At 42.4% G+C, this 18,971-nt stretch overlaps 1 protein-coding gene across 1 annotated transcript in view; it reads right to left on the reverse strand.

The window, feature by feature from the left end:
- Window positions 1-1,656: 1,656 nt before the first annotated feature.
- LOC132354591 (multidrug and toxin extrusion protein 2-like) overlaps window positions 1,657-18,971 on the reverse strand; it is a gene marked incomplete at its 5' end in the record, with an annotated part of 53,940 nt that continues 36,625 nt past the window's right edge. The window contains 6 exon segments of the mRNA XM_059906449.1: window positions 1,657-2,303; window positions 2,569-2,623; window positions 3,694-3,788; window positions 11,288-11,386; window positions 11,389-11,419; window positions 12,597-12,666. Coding sequence (XP_059762432.1) covers window positions 2,071-2,303; window positions 2,569-2,623; window positions 3,694-3,788; window positions 11,288-11,386; window positions 11,389-11,419; window positions 12,597-12,666 — 583 coding nt within the window.

An 18,971-nucleotide genomic window follows, 5' to 3' on the forward strand; every position in this document is an offset into this window, starting at 1 on the left:
TGTTGGCATTCTCTCTTTGTTGAGAGATCATGCTCCTAGCTCCCTTTACTTCTTTGTCCCTTGTCTGGGCATATTTATTCGGGGATAGTCTCTATTAATCTTTTCTTCCTGGTAAATGGCCATACATTCTTGATTCTTTGCATGCATAGTAATTTTGTATTGAAAACTGGGCATTTTGAATATTATAATTTCATTAAACAGTTTTTGGCTGTCTTGAATAATGCTGCTAGGAACATTCACGTAGAAGTTTCTCTGTGGACATGTTTTCAGTTCTCTGGGTATATACCCAGGAGTACAGTTGCTCAGTTACATGGTAACTCTAGAGTCACATGGTAACTCTGTTTCACTTTTTGTGGAACTGTAATAAAATTGTTTTCCATAGTGGCGGCACCATCTTACATTCCTACCAGTAATGTATGAGGGTTCCAGTTTCTCCCCATCTACGCCAGTGCTGTATCTGTGTTTATTACAGCCACTTAGTGCATGTGTAGTGGTATCTCCTTGGGGTTTTCTTTTGCATTTGTCTAATGGCTAAGATGTTAAGCATCTTTTCATGTGTTTATTGGCAATCTGTACATCATCTTTGGAGAAATGTCAATGCAGATCATGTGCCCATTTTAAGAACAGACTGTTTTGTAGAGAAGTTTCAGGTTTAGGGCTTAACGCTAATAACGTGACTCATGGGGGGGGGGGGCGCCTACGTAGCTTCAGGAGGGCAGTTGGTCATCAGAAGGACCACCTGAGCACCGTCACCTCTGTACTTTACCCTGTGCATCTCATCCATGTGGCTCTTCCTGAGTTGTATCCTTTATAACAAACCAGTAATCCTATGTGAAGTGTTTTCCTGAGTCCCTGTAAGCTGTTATTTAGTTTTAAATTTCTTCTATTTTCATATTCCAACAGTACTTAATTTTTTTTCTGACAATGAATGTGGCAGTGGATTTTTATTTAGATATGACAACAAAAATGAAAGCAACAGAAAAAATAGATAAATTGGGCTTCATCAAAATTAATAACTTTTTGTTCAAAGAGCAGACACTATTGAGAAAGTGAAAATATGGGCTACAGAATTGGGGGTGGAGAATACTGCAAACCACACCCATCTGATAAGGACCCAGCATCCAGAGTGTATTAAAAACTCTTACAACTCAGCAACAAACAACTCAATGTAAACATGGGCACATTTCTCCAGAAAACATACATACACAGATGGCCAGTAAACCTATGCAATGATGATCGACGTCATTAGTAATGTGCATTAGAACTGCAAACTAAAATGACAGGGAGGCACTTCACACCAAGGTGGTATAATAGTTTTTTAAAAAATTAAATTATTTTAATTTAATAATTAAATTATTAATTTAATAGTGTTCCAGGGAACACTGCTCTCCAGGTCATCGGGTGGGCTTTGTGTTGGGGAAGCTCCAATGTCCGTCAGTCATTTTTTTTTAGGATTTCCTATTTGGATTGGTCAAATTTCCTTTAAAAGGCTCTAAAAATCTCCATCGAGAGGTGCAGCCATACCTGCTGGCATCTGGGAGCTGAGCAGCAGGAGAGAACACAGATTTATTTTTTAATTAATACAAAAGTTTAACAAAAACTTCTTAAAAGGTAATAAGCTACAAGTTATGATTTAGGTAGAAACAAACAGTCCGAGCACACATTTTAAAGTGTTTATTTTATAAAAGCTCACACGGCACTACCTGGGACCGGACTAGACAGCACTTCGTACAAACTCACGGACAAGACTGAACACGTAACAGAGAAACACAAAGACAGCGTGACCAGCGGTTAATGTTAGAGGACCTGCTTTCCTGGAAGACGAAAGATATTAAATATACGACGGCATAAAGAACACTTACAGCCGGGAAAACCAGATTTGCAGATTTAAAAACCATGACAGAGTTAATCTTTGGGAGAAAAGTTCACTTAAAATTATAACTCTTTTCTTGATCTTCAGTAAGCAGTAAGATCGTGCAAACTCTCAGAATAACTAAGCACACATCTCAACTAAGTGGTATCCTTTCCACATTTAGTTGAGAGCGTAACCACTGTCCCGGTGATTCCGTTTCAGCCACAGTCAGTGAAAACTCTTATTACAATTCCTGCTACCAGGACAGCGAAAGCTAAAACTACAGCCGCCCCGTGATACAAAATCAGCTGGGTCCCCGTCAAGACCTCCCCGATGGTGGCCACCCCACACGAGCTGTTCTCCTCCACCAGCTGCATGGCCTGGCTCTCAGGTCGGATGACATCAGGTAGAATCACCCCATCGGCTACCTCTTTCTCTAGGATGGACAGATCTGTTTGCAGAGAACAGTGAGGTATTTCCTTACGTGCTAGTCTGAGTAAAGGGTATTCCTGAAGGTGACACGAGCCTACGTTGTAAATGGTTTGTTACATGTGGGGTTATTAAGCACGTTCCAGAGGGGAACGCAGAGTTGGCCTGCCAATGAGAAAGGCAGAGACAAGCTACTGCGCAAGGGAGCAGGAGCTCATGCACCGAGTTCCAGGCGTGAGAACCAGAAATAAAGGACATTGGAGAACGTCCCCCGTAAACTCCCTTACCTATTGCAGTGGGCACGGCCTCTTTCGTCCCGCTCAGCCCGGCTCGAACCTGTGCCTAAACAAAGCGTCACAGAGGTAAAGCAAGTGCAGTCAAGTGAGGCCAGTTCACTGCTGTTAAACTGTGGTTAAGCTCCCTCGGAAACTACGCTAGAGGTGACAGCATCGAGCGCGGTCTTGCTTGGTCCTGAAAACGCCAGTGACAGTACAACACGACACTAGAAACCACTATTCTTCGCCCCAATATCAGCTCACAAAAATGAGCTGATAAGTGCAACTTATTAATATTGGAAGCTGATAAGTGCAACTGTTTGCACTTGTTGCCATAGTTGCAAACATAACATATTTTTTGCTCTGTGCCCTTTACTGCTCCTAAATCCCGATAAAAGGAATAAAGTCTAAAGATAAATGGTACAGTCACCTAAGGGGTAGTTTATGGTCCAACTGAACGTCCTGTACACTTCATTCCCTCCAGCAATCACACTGAAGGGAGGAAGGACATGATACCTCACCGTAAGGAAAGGCAGAAGGGCTGCGAACCCTCGAGGGTGGTCCAGACGCAGACGGTGGCGGTCTGCACAGCTCAGCTCCTCCTCACGGCTCTTTGTCCAGGACACCTCCCCTCAGCCGGCCTCCCACCCATCTCCTCTCAAACCCTGATGCAGTCAGCAGGGCTCACACTTCAACACAGAGATGCCCAGAGGGTCAGGATCCCGGTCCTCAACCCGCAGGACAGGTTCTGCCCCCAAGAACTTCCCTGATCACAGGCACTTAGCATTTTGCATTTCTTAGGAAACCATGGACCAAAAGATCCTTTTTAAAACGCCTAAAACGAGACAACAGATCAGGAAAAACAGGAAACACTACTGCTTTTCTAAGACTACCACACCAAAACAGCAAAATAGTTTCTAAGCGAATTCTCTTTTTTTTCTGGCTGAGCCCTGCTTAGTAGATAACTAAATTAACTCCACATTAAGAGGAAAACGTGCTGACACAGGATTTCCTTTTGCCCCCAGCTCTCACGTTGGATGCATTTCACTAATCAAAGTGCGTCATGCTGCCAATGGATTTCTTACCATTTTCACCCTGAAAGACTTCTTATCTCTAAGAGGACCCGCCCTCTGTTACCTGCTCTGCCACTCTGTTCCAGTTTATCCTCCAGGTGTACACCAAGTAGAAGAGGGTTTGAAAGAAGACACAGACCATCAATCCGAACCAGAGACCTGTGGGTGGGAAACAAGTATCCCATTCAGATTTTCTGCAATGCCCCCTCCCGGCATCATTAACATTCTCCCGTAACTACCGTATCCACAGCGTAAACTGCAGCTTACGCTAAAATTTTAGATAATTATGGACCAGGATCAGGCTCAAGCTTACCACTGACCAGGTTTGATTCCAACTCTAGTGGGAACCCACTGGAAAGCTTTAGGTGGGTGTGTGCATGTACCTGTGAGGCCTGATGTTTCTAGAAGCCCACTTTGAGAACCATCTCTCCAATTGCTGTGTACAAGAGATGACTGAGAAACATTATAAACAATGCCTATCTCCTTATGAGAAGAAACTATTTAAACCACTTAAATATCATTGCATAACAAAGTGGATATAAAATACCCATTCACATATGAGTAACTGCACTACAAAGCCAGCTGTCTAGGCTTGAGTTGGAACCCAGTATAAACTGGGAATTAGTCTGCTAACCTGTTCACATGTCTGGGGCCCCACGTTGGCAAGGGGTCACTGAGGCTGGGCCTCCCGTGGACTCCTGGCCATTTCACTGGAATAACCTCTCGAGTTGAGAAGCAGATGGATGGACACTTTATACCCTTTGATGGACTGATTCCATTCCTAGGAATCCATCCTAAGGAGAGACTCAGGAATGTCGTTAATAATTCATATACCTGGGATGCTCGTCACAATGTTATTTAAAAGAGGAGCAACTTACAACATCGCTAATGATCAGAGAAATGCAAATCAAAACTACAGTGAGGTACCACCTCACACTGGTCAGAAAGGCCATCATTAAAACGTCTACAAATAACAAATGCTGGAGAAGGTGTGGAGAAAAGGGAACCCTCCTACGCTGTTTGTGGGAATGTAAGTTGGTGCAGCTACTATGGAAAACAGTAAGGAGATTCCTCAAAAAACTAAAAATAGAGTTGCTACATGATCCAGCAATCCCACTCCTGGGCATATACCCGGACAAAACTCTAATTCAAAAAGATACATGCACCCCAATGTTCATAGCAGCATATTCACAACAGCCAAGACATGGAAACAACCTAAATGTCCATCATCAGAGGAACGGATAAAGATGTGGTACATATACACAATGGAATACTACTCAGCCATAAGAAAGAATGAAATAATGCCATTTGCAGCTACATAGATGGACCTAGAGATGATCATACTAAGTGAAGTCAGTCAGAAAGAGAAAGAGAAATACCATATGACATCACTTGTATGTGGAATCTAAAATATGACACAAATGAACTCATCTACAAAATAGACTCATAGACACAGAGAACAGACTTGTGGTTGCCAGGGGGGGTGGGTGGGGGAGGGACGGACTGGGAGTTTGGGGTTAGTAGATGCAAACTATTACACATAGAATGGATAAACAACAAGGTCCTACTGTATAGCACAGGGAACTGTATTCAATATCCTAGAATAAACCATAATGGAAAAGAACATAAAAAAGAATGTATATATGTATATAACTGAGTCACTTTGCTCTACAGCAGAAATTAACACAACATTGTAAATCAGCAATACTTCAATTTAAAAAATAAAAGGGGAGCAATTCAAGTGGCCACTATTAGGGAAGCATTAAATAAATGATACAAGGAAATACTAGAGAATTAATAAAAACCATGTCTTTAACATGGGACCAGGGAAAATTACATATTCAGTATAACCCCACTTTTGTGAATAACAGAAAAAGTACTAGGAGAAAAATAATTTTAAAAGGCTGGAATAAAATACATTGACATACCTCAGGTTTTATATTTGAGGAGTGAACTAGAGGTAATTTTAATTTTCATCATTATATTTTTTATGTATTTTCACAAGATTTCCATGTTGTTAATGTATAATTAATAGTTTAAAAGTGTTATTTAACAAATCTGAGCACCTGCTAAATAAGTCCAATAGCGAGAGGGACTTTTATGGACAAAGAGGGAAATCGGACGTGTTCTTATTCTAAAGAGCTTAGCATCTACTAGAGTAGAGGTTTTTATGTTTTTTGCTTTTTAAAGTAAAGCTGAATTGTGAAACCCCAGCAGCTCATAAGGCAGAGGCTCTGGCTATTTGGTTAAAACGGTTATTTCCCTGGTGTCGACAACGGTGCTTGGCAGGGATGAGACCGTAATAAATACTTGGCAGTTCTGTGTCCCAAACAGAAGGACGAAATCCTGCTTGACCCTGATCAAATACCCCACAGGCTCTCAGCCTGAACTAGTCATCAAAAGAGACATGACATTGAGGACAGTTACTCATTAAGCCATCACATGACAACATTTCCAAAAAGTCAGGATAAGAAACTAAGCACCTCTGATTGTGTGGACACAGAAGGCTCTCACGACAGCTGCAGGATTAAAATTTCACAGAGCAATGGGGACAGATTCAAAATTGTTTACACGGTCAAAATGTACTGGTTGACACAGAACAAAAGGAGCTACTTGAATACATACTACAGCATTCGGTCAGTCCTTGAATCAGACTATTTTCTGCAGAAAATACAACTCATCGTTACTGAGGAAATCCAGAGAAATTGCAGATGTGGATATAGATGCAGAACACACATACAACAACTTACCCCAAAAGCACATGACAGATTGTTTTGCACAATTCTATACATTTAGAATCATGATAAAATGGATAGATTTCTGAAAATATGTATAATTTGCCAAAGTTGACCCCCCTCCAAAAAGATATAAAGTCTAAACAAACTGATTTTCAGAGAAGAAATTGTGAAAGTTGTAACAAACTCCTCCAAAATGCCCGGCATGACAGTTTCATAGAATTTAGCCAAACCTTTATAATAATAATATTCCTATACTATGTAAATTGTTCCAGGGAATACAAAAAGGGAACATTTTAAATTTTCCTTATGTAGTAAGTGTATATTAATACTGTTAATGTCATAACTTTACAAAGATTACACAAAGAAACTATTGACCAGTCTTATAACTATCATCGCAAAATTCTTAAATACAATATTAGCAGAATCCAGCAGCTCACTAAAAGAGTAGCATATACTAGTCAGGATTGTTCAATATGAAGAAAGCAAATAATATGATTTATCATCATAAGAGATCTAAGGAGAAAATTTATAGGATCATCTCCCCAGGCACTAAAAACTTTATTTTTAATTAAAAGTATTAATGGGATTGTTTCTATATACTAACAACTGTATTGCACTTCTGTATACTAACAACGAACTATCAGCAAGAGAAACTGAGGCAACAATCCCATTTAACATTGCATCAAAGAGAATAAAATACCTAGGAATAAACCTACAGGTAAAAGACCTGTACTCGGAAAACTATAAGACACTGATGAAAGAAACTGAAAACAACACAAATAGATGGAAAGATATACTGTGTTCTTGAACTGGAATAATTAATATTGTTAAATGACCATCTTACCCAACACAATATATAGATTCAATGCAATCCCTGTCAAAATACCAATGGTATTTTTCACAGAACTAGAACAAATAACTTTCAAATATGTATGGAAACACAAAAGAATAGCCAAAACAATCTTGAGAAAGAAGAACAGAGCTGGAGGAATCACATTCCCTGTCTTCAAACTATACTGCAAAGCTACAGTAATCAAAACAGTACCATACTGGCACAAAAACAGACACATAGATCAATGGAACAGAACAGAGAGCCCAGAAGTAAACCCACACACTCACTGTCAATTAATCTACAACAAAGAGGCAAGAATATACAATGGAGAAGAGACGTCTCTTCAATAAATGGTGCTGGGAGAACTGGACAGCTACATGTAAAAGAATGAAATTAGAACATTCTCTAACATCATATACAAAAATAAACTCAAAATGGATTAAAGACCTAAATGTAAAACCAGATATCATTAAACTCCTAGAGGAAAACATAGGCAGAACACTGTTTGACATAAATTGTAGCAATTTTTTTTGATCCATCTCCTAAAACAAAGGAAATAAAAGCAAAAATAAACAAATGTCGCCTAATAAAACTTAAAATCTTTTGCACAGCAAAGGAAAATCTTTTGCACATCAACAAAAAGTAAAGAAAACCTACTGAATGGGAGAAAATATTTGTATATGATCAGTACAGGGTTAACATCCAACATATATAAATAGCTCATACAACTCAACATCAAAAAAACAACCTGATTAAAAAATGGGCAGAACTGAATAGAAATTTTTCCAAAGAGGACATGCAGATGGCCAATAGGCACATGAAAATATGCTCAATATCACTAATAATCAGTGAAATAGAAATCAAAACCAGAACGAGATATCATCTCACACCTGTCAGAATGGCCATCACCAAAAAGAAGACAAATAACAAGTGTTGGCGAGGATGTGGAGAAAAGGGAACCCTCGTGCACTGTTGGTGGGAATGTAAATCAGTGCAGCCACTATGGAGAACAGTATGGAGGTTCCTCAGAAAACTAAAAATAGAACTATCATATGATCCAGCAATTCCACTCCTGGGTATATATTCAAAAAAAACAAAAACATTATTTTGATAAGATACATGCACCCCAATGTTCATAGCAGCATTATTTACAGTTGCTAAGATATGGAAGCACCTAAGTGTTTATCAACAGATGAATGAATAAAGAAGATTATGGTAGGTAAGTATTCCATCAGAGATCAGCCATAAAAAAGAATGAAATTTTTGCGGCTTCCCTGGTGGCGCAGTGGTTGAGAATCTGCCTGCCAATGCAGGGGACATGAGTTCGAGCCCTGGTCCGGGAAGAGCCCACATGCTGTGGAGCAACTAAGCCCATGCGCCACAACTACTGAGCCTGCGCTGTAAAGCCCATGTGCCATAATTACTGAGCCTGCGTGCCACAACTACTGAAGCCCATGCACCTAGAGCCCGTGCTCTGCAACGAGAAGCCACCAAAATGAGAAGCCTGCACACCGCAATGAGAGTAGCCCCCGCTCACCACAACTAGAGAAAGCCTGCACACAGCAACAAAGACCCAACGCATGGGCTTCCCTGGTGGCGCAGTGGTTGAGAGTCCGCCTGCCAGTGCAGGGGACACGGGTTCGAGCCCTGGTCTGGGAAGATCCCACATGCCGCGGAGCAACTAGGCCCGTGAGCCACAACTACTGAGCCTGCGCGCCTGCGCGTCTGGAGCCTGTGCTCCGCAACAAGAGAGACCACAACAGTGAGAGGTCCGCGCACCGCGATGGAGAGTGTGGCCCCCGCTTGCCACAACTAGAGAAAGCCCTCTCACAGAAACGAAGACCCAACACAGCCAAAAATAAATAAATAATTAATTATTTTAAAAAAGACATGCACACACGTTTGTTAATGTATGTGTGTTTTTGTGATTAAAAATCTTCCAGCAAACAAAAGTCCAGGACCAGATGGCTTCACAGGTGAATTCTATCAAACATTTAGAGAAGAGCTAATACCTATCCTTCTCAAACTCTTCCAAAAAATTGCAGAGGAAGGAACACTCCCAAACTCATTCTATGAGGCCACCATCACCCTGATACCAAAACCAAAGACACTACAAAAAAAGAAAATTACAGACCAATATCACTGATGACTATAGATGCAAAAATCCTCAACAAAATACTAGCAAACAGAATCCAACAACACATTAAAAGGATCATACACCACAATCAAGTGGGATTTAACCCAAGGATGCAAGGATTCTTCAATATATGCAAATCAATCAATGTGATATACCATATTAACATATTGAAGAATAAAAACCATATGATCATCTCAATAGATGCAGAAAAAGCTTTTGACAAAATTCAACACCCATTTATGATAAAAACTCTCCAGAAAGTGGGCATAGAGGGAACCTACCTCAACATAATAAAGGCCATATATGACAAACCCACAGCAAACATCATTCTCAATGGTGAAAAACTGAAAGCATTTCTTCTAAGATCAAGAATGAGACAAGGATGTCCACTCTCACCACTATTATTCAACATAGTTCTGGAAGTCCTAGCCATGGCAATCAGAGAAGAAAAAGAAATAAAAGGAATACAAATTGGAAAAGAAGAAGTAAAACTGTCACTGTTTGCAGGTGACATGATACTATACATAGAGAATCCTAAAACTGCCAGCAGAAAACTGCTAGAGCTAATTAATGAATTTGGTAAAGTTGCAGGATACAAAATTAATGCACAGAAATCTCTTGCATTCCTATATACTAATGATGAAAAATCGGAAAGAGAAATTATGGAAACACTCCCATTTACCACTGCAACAAAAAGAATAAAATACCTAGGAATAAACCTACCTAGGGAAACAAAAGACCTGTATGCAGAAAACTATAAGACCCTGATGAAAGAAATCAGAGATGACACAAAGAGATGGAGAGATATACCATGTTCTTGGACTGGAAGAATCAATATTGTGAAAATGACTATACTACCCAAAGCAATCTACAGATTCAGTGCAATCCCTATCAAATTACCAGTGGCATTTTTTACAGAACTAGAACAAAAAAATCTTAAAATTTGTATGGAGACACAAAAGACCCCTAATAGCCAAGGCAGTCTTGAGGGAAAAAAACGGAGCTGGAGGAATCAGACTCCCTGACTTCAGACTATATTACAAAGCTATAGTAATCAAGACAGTATGGTACTGGCACAGAAACAGAAATATAGATCAATGGAACAGGATAGAAAGCCCAGAGATAAACCCGCGCACCTATGGTCAACTAATCTATGACAGAGGAGGCAAGAATATACAATGGAGAAAAGACAGTCTCTTCAGTAAGTGGTGCTGGGAAAACTGGACAGCTACATGTAAAAGAATGAAATTAGAACACTCCCTAACATCAACTATACTTCAATAAAAATTTTAAAAAACTTGTATAAAATAGATAACTAATAAGAACCTGCTGTATAAAAAAATAAATAAAATTAAATTAAAAAAACAAAAACTTACCGCACAGCTACAGTAATCCAAACAGTGCGGTACTGGTGTGAGCTGGACATAGAGACCAATGAAGCAGAACAGAGTCCAGAAATAAACCCACACGTCTCTGGTCCACTGATTTTCGACAAGGGTGCCAAGACCATTCAACAGAGAAAGAATCGTTTTTCAGCAAACTGTGGTCACCTCGTCTAGGTGATTCTAGTCACATCTCAGGACTAAGCTAATGCATTACGACCTCAGGGAACTGTTCCAGGCCATCATAGGAGATCACAGCTTTCACAATACTTAACCCTAATGGAATAATTGTGTAATTACTTAATCTTGGTCTCATCCTGAGGGCAGGGTCATGTTTATTTCCTTCAAGTCGACATTTCCAGTGTTTTTGTATACTGAATACACACATTGTTTTCATATACCGAATATACAAATTGTATTTTCTATATACAAAATAACTCTGTAGGGAGAAAATCATTTTTCCTATTCCACAGGGGTCACTTTCCAGACAACTGGTTTGTATCTCAAGCAGTTTATCTTAACAGGACAAGTGAGATTTGAGGTAAGTCACCGAGGAATCAGACACATACCTATTATCCCATGATTAGCAGCAAACATCAGAGATGCTCCAAGGGGAAAACCAAAAACGTAATAACCAATGGCATTCAGGAAGGCACCCATCTTTTGTTTCCTGCACCTCTCAGGACTCCACCAGAGGTGCCCTAAAGAGAGGAAAACCAAAACCAGTGTTGCAGTCACTCAGGTGTCATCATCACATCAGGTCACAACACAACCTGGTATTTCACAGCTCTGAATACAGTCACATACCCTATCTCAAGACAGGGACCACACCTTATGTAAGAGGTAAAGGAGAACATTTGCTTCTAAAGTTATGTTAAGGGACTTCCCTGGTGGCGCAGTGGATACGACTCTGCGCTCCCAATGCAGGGGGCCTGGGTTCGATCCCTGGTCATGGAACTAGATCCCACATGCATGCTGCAACTGAGAGTTCTTATTCCGCAACTAAGGAGCCCACATGCCGCACCTAAGGAGCCCGCGGGCCACAACTAAGGAGGCTGCGAGCTGCAACTAAGACCCCACACAACCAAATAAATAAATAATTTTTTTTAAAGTTACGTTAACAACAACTACAGCAGCTTTCATCCAGAAACCCACCAAGTAACAGCATTTAAATCTCTATTTAAAAATAGTTCATAAAAGCATAGTTTTAAATAATGTAGAGGTTTCATTGATGGAAGTCTCAGCAGAAACTAGTCTGATATCATGGCTGAAAAATATTAATCCAGTTAGGCTTCAAAAATGCCCAGAGCCAGAGGGGTGATGACCGTCTTGCTCTCTGTCACATTCTTGCCACGGCCAGTGTCCAGTCGTGGGCACCACATCTTCAGAGTGAGTGTGACACAGCAGAAGGAATCCCTTGGGAAGAAAAGCAGGATGGCAAATGGACCCAGAAATCATGTCATGAGGACTAATTGCTGAAACCAGGAAGAAGCCTCAAGGGATGATTCCAGGGTTTAGCAGAAGGGTCTTCAAGTACCTGTAAACCTAGAGAAGGTCAGCCGGGAGAAGGACCTTCTAGAGGTCAGAGTGGACTCCGAGGTAGCACGGCCCGCCTTGGAGGTGTCGCCCCGTGGCCAGCAGTCACACACAGCACCCAGCCCCAGGTGAGGTAGGGGAGGCTGGCTAACTCAGGCCCCTCCCACCTGAGACGCTACGCTCTCAGTCAACCTGTCTGTCCCGCACGTGGCTGCGGCTGCTCGAGGCAAGAGCTCCCGCTTTTCAGGAATGTAACCACGGGCATTCAACTCAAAACTAGACACACAAAACAAAATCGTGCTGCATATGGTACACAGAGGTAAGATCACTGCAAATACTCACCGCAAGTGCATCAAACAGATGAAAGGGAGCAGAAATGGGCATCACTTGGCTCCCAAGGGACATGACATCTCTGTTGGGGGACAAGAAAGAGTCAGTGACCCAAAACTCACAGTTCAGTGTAGCACTAATCACCTGCTGGCCGGACGAACCTGCCAGAGTGACCGACCAGTCAACTCAGTCCACATACTACTTCCCTATTTGATAAAATGAGGACACGATAAGACCTCACTAACTTCAATGTCACCAGTTAGAATTCAGGTCGAAAGGGACGTGGGCTAGGCTGCCACGACACAGCATAATTCTTAAAGTTTTGTTGATGAGTATAAACATGTGAGGGTTGGTTACAGATGAATTGGTTTGCAGGGCAGAAATAGACACACATGTAGAGAACAAGCGTATGGACACCAAGGGGGGAAAGTGGCAGGGTGAGGGGTGGTGTGATGAACTGGGAGTTTGGGATTGACATGTATACACTGATATGTATAAAACAGATAACTAATAAGAACCTGCTGTGTAAACAATAAATAAAATTCAAAAATTCAACAACAACAAAAAAAAGGGTTGGGAAGAAAAAGCAGCAGGTTTCAGCCTGTGAAGGGTAATCTTCCCCTGTGGCTGGGAGTCTTCCTCAAAAATGCAGCTGGAGGCCAGTGTTCAAGGCAGAGAAAACATCTGCCTCCTCGGGGATGCCCTGAGCTCTGGCAGCTGTGCTGGGAGGTCTGTCTGGCGAGGGCCTCACATGAGGCTCAGGGGCCTTGCATGGGGCTCGGGGGGCCCTGGAGAACGACTCAGCAGAGTGGCGGTGACCGCAGGCCTACACCATGGAGCCAGTGTGGATGCAAAACACACAACAGATGGCGGTGCTCCCCCCCAGAGCTCCGGCCTCCCTCCCCTCAGCCTGTGGGGAAGACCATTAGCCAGCAGGTGCCACCAACTCAGGCAGAGCCTGCAGGCAACCCTCTCACCAGAGCAACGACCTCCTCCGCAGAGCAGACGCAGGATGGCAGCGTCGGCTAACCCTGCACCGTCTCTACTAGTCAAAGTGACAATGTGGTCCTTCCTTCCCAAGTATAAACATTAAACCAACATGCAGCAAACACTGAAGAAAATCAAAATGAGCAGGCAGAAGAGCTGACGCAAAAGGAAACAGAAAGAATGCAAAGAGCAAGAGAGAAACTTTTAAAAATTATAATTCCTATTCTTAGAAATATTCATAAACTGTAGGCATTTAAGGAAAAAGAGCAACTGGGAAAAGTAACTGGAAATGAAAAATATGAACACTAAAATACAGCATTCCACTTGACTGGATAATGAAATGGACATGGCTAGAGACTAATGGTAAATCTGAGGAAATATCCGAAAATACAGATAACCACAGAAAAGACACATGTCAAATTAATCCATAAATTCTATCATCTATCTAAATTTCCTAGAGCTAAAGTAAAATCCACTGCTTGAGACTGAAAGCTTACAAAGTGCCAGGCAGAATAAAAGATTCACCTGCACCTAAGCACGGCCAAGGACAAAAAGAATATCTGAAAGGGACTTCCCTGGTGGCACAGTGGTTGAGAGTCCACCTGCCAATGCAGGGGACACGGGTTCGAGCCCTGGTCCAGGAAGACCCCACATGCTGCAGAGCAACTGGGCCCATGCGCCACAACTACTGAGCCTGCAACCACAACTACTGAGCCCACGTGCCACAACTACTGAAGCCCGTGTGCCTAGAGCCCGTGCTCCGCAACAAGAGAAGCCACCGCAATGAGAAGCCCGCACACCACAACGAAGAGTAGCCCCCACTCACCACAGCTAGAGAAAGCCCACGCACAGCAACGAAGACCCAACATAGCCAAAAATAAATAAATTTATAGGAAAAAAAAAAGATTTCCAGAAAAATAAAATTTCTGGGACTGACGGAGAGGCAGGCCCATTGTCTTAACCCCTCTGGGCTGAAGTGCCTTCCCAGGCAGTGCCTGCTGAGTAATTTAAGGAGACATAAACTTTTAAGAAACTCTTCTTTGGGAATTCCCCGGGGGTCCAGTGGTTAGGACTTGGTGCTTTCACTGCTGTGGCCCGGATTCAATCACTGGTTGGGGAACTAAGATCTGCAAGCTGTGTGGCCAAAAAAAAAGAAGAAGAAGAAAGGAAAAAAAAAAACTCTGTTGGGCCATTGGCTGACTGCGGAGATAGCAGACACCACACATGACAAGGAACACAGTCTCTGTAAAAACTGGTTTAGAAAAGTCACCAAACGAATAGAACTGCAGACCAGCAATGACAAAAAGCAAGAACAAGCAAGAACAGCACTGCCTGGGGAGGGAGGAGAGCCTGGTTTCCAGAGTTATCACAGTACAATATTAAAAACGTCCAGTTCTTAACAAAAATTTACAAAGCATACAGAGAAACAGGAAAATAGGGAAAAGGAGATTGTCACAACTGGCAAATATTGTCAGAGTTGACTGTTTCAGAACTATGGAAATTAACCAAAGGCCTGCAGTTACTTGGGGAGCCCACATTCAAGAAAAGTGGCTGAATCTTGGTAATGATAGCTCTGTGGTGTCATCCCCTGCTCCCAGCTCAGCAGTAACCTTAAAGTAACAGCCCACACGTACTTCCAAGGCTGGAGGAGGAAGAGTGGGTCGAACTCTTTTTAAGTTTCATTCCCAAATTATAGTTACTAAGTCACAAAAGGCCACCTGTCTGGTGGCTCCTTAGAAGACCCCCCCCCGAAAGGCCGTCTTTATTTCATCTGGCTCCAACTGCCCGGTGCTAAAGTTGACCTTTAGGAGATTGTTTGTCAAAAATATTTACAGGCGGGACTTCCCTGGTGGCACAGTGGTTAAGAATCCGCCTGCCAATGCAGGGGACACGGGTTCGAGCCCTGGTCTGGGAAGATCCCACATGCCGCAGAGCAACTAAGCCCGTGTGCCACAACTAATGAGCCTGCGCTCTAGAGCTCACGAGCTACAACTACTGAGCCCGCATGCCTAGAGCCCGTGCTCCGTAACAAGAGAAGCCACCGCAGTGAGAAGCCCGCGCACCACAACAAAGACCCAACACAGCCAAAAATAAATAAATAAATAAATGTATTTTAAAAAAAATTTACAGGCACATGTTCTAGTTGCTGCTTCCTGAGGCAGTGGAAACAGGGCAAATAACAGACTAACCAACCAGCTTGGTAGGAAAGGCTGGGGATGAGGGGTGTATCAGGGCTCGCTCTGAAAGCTCTGACATGTTACTGGGGATCTAGAAGGCCACGCGCCTGCCTAGGGCTGCACAGAGGCTCAAGAAAGACCAGGAAGGGCCTAAGCTCTCACCTGGGGCTGAACTTGAGACTCTGCATGAACAGGAAGTGAGAGTTAAGGCCAAGCTGTAAACTGCCTGGCTGGGTGTTGAAGGTGAACCTGACGCATGTAGAGAGCCCGTCAGCAAAGACTGGGAGATGTTTGGGATGCAGACTGTCCAATCATTAGCTGACCTCTAAGCTAATGCAGCAGAGACTTCAGTGGCCACACTCAACAAAGAATATAGACCTTTACCGAAATAGTTCATAGAAGTCACTAAGCAAACGAGAGCACTGACAACAAGAACCCAGGGGAGGGGGTGAATATGATTTCCAGAATTGCCACATTATAATATTTTAAAATGTCTAGTTTTCACATAGAGAACAGACATACAGTGGCTGTGGGGGAGGGGTGGAGTGGGGGTGTGGGGTTTGCAGAGGCAAACTAGTATATATAGGATGGATAAAAAACAAGGTCCTGCTGTAGAGCTCAGGGGCCTATAGTCAAATTTTGTAATAACCTATAAGGGAAAAGAATCTGAAAAAGAATATATATATATATATATATATATATATATGTATAACTGAATCATTTTGCTGTACAGCAGAAATTAACACAACATTGTAAATCAACTAGACTTCCATTAAAAAAAAACCCAAAATATCAAAAAATGTCTAGTTTACAACAAAAAATTGAGTCATGTAAAGAAACAAGAAAGTATGGTCCATATACAGGGTGAAAAAATGAATAAATAAAAATTGTCCCTGAGGAAGCACAGACTTTGGACTCGCTAAAATAGACTTTTAAATCATCTATTTCAAATATATTCAAAGAGTTAAGGAAAACCATGTCTAAAGAACTAAAGGAAAGTATGAGAATGATGCCTCACCAAATAGATACTATCAATAAAGAGACAGAAATTATAAAAAATAAAAACCGTGGAGTTGAAAAATCCAAAAAATAAAATGAGAAATTCACTAGAGGGCCTCAACAGTAGATTTGAGCTGGCAGAAGGAAGAATCAGTGAACTTTAAGGTAAACAAATTGAGATTATTTAGACTAAGTAACAGAAAGAAAAAGGAATGAAGAAAAAGGAATGAAGAAAAAGGAATGAAGAAAAATGAAGACCTGTTGGAACACCATCAAATATACCAACACACACATAATGAGAGTGCCAGAGGTGAGAGAGACAGAAAAAATATTTGAAGAAAGAATGGCTGAAAACTTCCCAAATTTGATAAAAGACATGAATCCAAGAGACTCAACAAACTCCAAACAGGATAAACTCAAGGGGGAGGCAAGTCATTTGCTGAGAGTGATGGCTGAGGGTGGTACAGAGGGGTCAGTGGTTTGAGGAGAGTGGAGAAGGTCTAATATGGACTGCAGTGATGGACAGTGAGATGGCCAAGGAAAAGCAAGATGGACAATGCTGAGGGTCTAACTGTGGTCATAAGTTTCTAGTGGAACCAACATACCCTCTTCCATGACTTTTCCAAAAGAGATGCGCTACTGATACAGACAGTGTGCACCTGGGTTCCTCCAGGCTGGGGTTCTGCCACACAGGAGGGCCAAAGGGATTCAGGAGTTCCTCAAACAATGAGCCATGGCACCTATGCTACATAAGGGAAGGCGTAAAGGCAGGAATGTCATGATGGATTGAGAAAGAGTGCAGGACCAGAGGAGTCAACAGACTGGAGAGCCCAAGCAGCTGAAGAATCCTCTTAAGTAGACATGGCTGTTGGAAGCGTTGGAGTTGTGGCCAACTGAGGACCAGAGCTGGAACAGTTGCATAATGACAAAGCCCCAAGCATGACCACGGGAGAGTGTGCCTGCGGAGAGCAGAGGTTACCGGGGTGAGGACTGGGGCACTGGACAGCTCATCCACGTGGATACTGAGTTCAGCCGGGATGCTGCTAGGGTCTCGGGGGCGAGAACACTATAATGAAGATGCCCGAGTGTTAGGCAAAAGAGGAGGAAATGGAGATATACAAGCATGTATCCCATGTACAGATGCCGGAAGCTGAAAAGGGTAGGAAATACTGTCACGGACAGAATTAGGAACCCAAAATGTCAAGATGAGTCAAAACATAAGAAAATAAAGACGAATGGGTACGAAAGCAGGATCTGCATTTGGGTTCAAGACGATAACCAGAGGAGGGCAGGATGTGGATGCTAGGGTTGGTCGGGGGCGCACTGGCAGTCAGCTCCACAGACGTAGTGCGGTGCAGCCACCAAAAACCTAATGCTTCACCAGAAGGCCATCAGGCAGAATGAGGTACAGTGGACATAGTTCTGCTCTAAGTGGAGCTAAGAGCACTGCCTTCAGGTTTGTATGAATTCAAGACAGTGGAGACTCAAAATCACATTCCATGGGAAATGTGTGAAGGAATCTCAGACGGTTACCATGGAGAAGAGAGCATGAGAGGTGCCTTCAAATATCTGCAGGCTGTAACTCAGAAATGGATTTAGATTCCTACAAGCACAAGAACCAGAATAAGTGGGTGAAAATTATGGGTACATTTCAGCTCAAAATAAGGAAGGTGTCCTGGTACTTCCCTGGTGGCCCAGTGGTTAAGAAACGGGTTCAAGCCCTGGTCCGGGAAGATCCCACATGCTGTGGAGCAACTAAGCCCATGTGCCACAACTACTGAGCCCACACTCTAGAGCCCATGAGCTGCCAACTACTGAGCCCGTGAGCCACAACTACTGAGCCCGTGAGCCACAACTACTGAAGCCTGCGCACCTAGAGCCCATGCTCTGCAACAAGAGAAGCCACTGCAATGAGAAGCCCATGCACTGCAACAAAGAGTAGCCCCTGCGCGCCGCAACTAGAAAACGCCCGTGCACAGTAACAAAGACCCAACACAGCCAAAAATAAATTAATTAATTAATTAAAAAAAAAAAAAAAGGAAGGTGTCCTGAGAATCAAACCTGCCTTCAGAGGTAGCAAGATCCTCACCACTGAGGTTATGAAAGTGTAAGTTGGACAACCTGGCAAGGATGTTTTGGAGGAATCCTGATATATAAGATGAGTGATTACATCAAATAGCCTTTTAGATCTCTTTAATTCTAAGATCTTATCAAATTTAGAAAG

Source organism: Balaenoptera ricei, chromosome 20 (genome assembly GCF_028023285.1).
Source record: "Balaenoptera ricei isolate mBalRic1 chromosome 20, mBalRic1.hap2, whole genome shotgun sequence".
In the NCBI taxonomy this organism is placed as follows: Eukaryota; Metazoa; Chordata; class Mammalia; order Artiodactyla; family Balaenopteridae; genus Balaenoptera; species Balaenoptera ricei.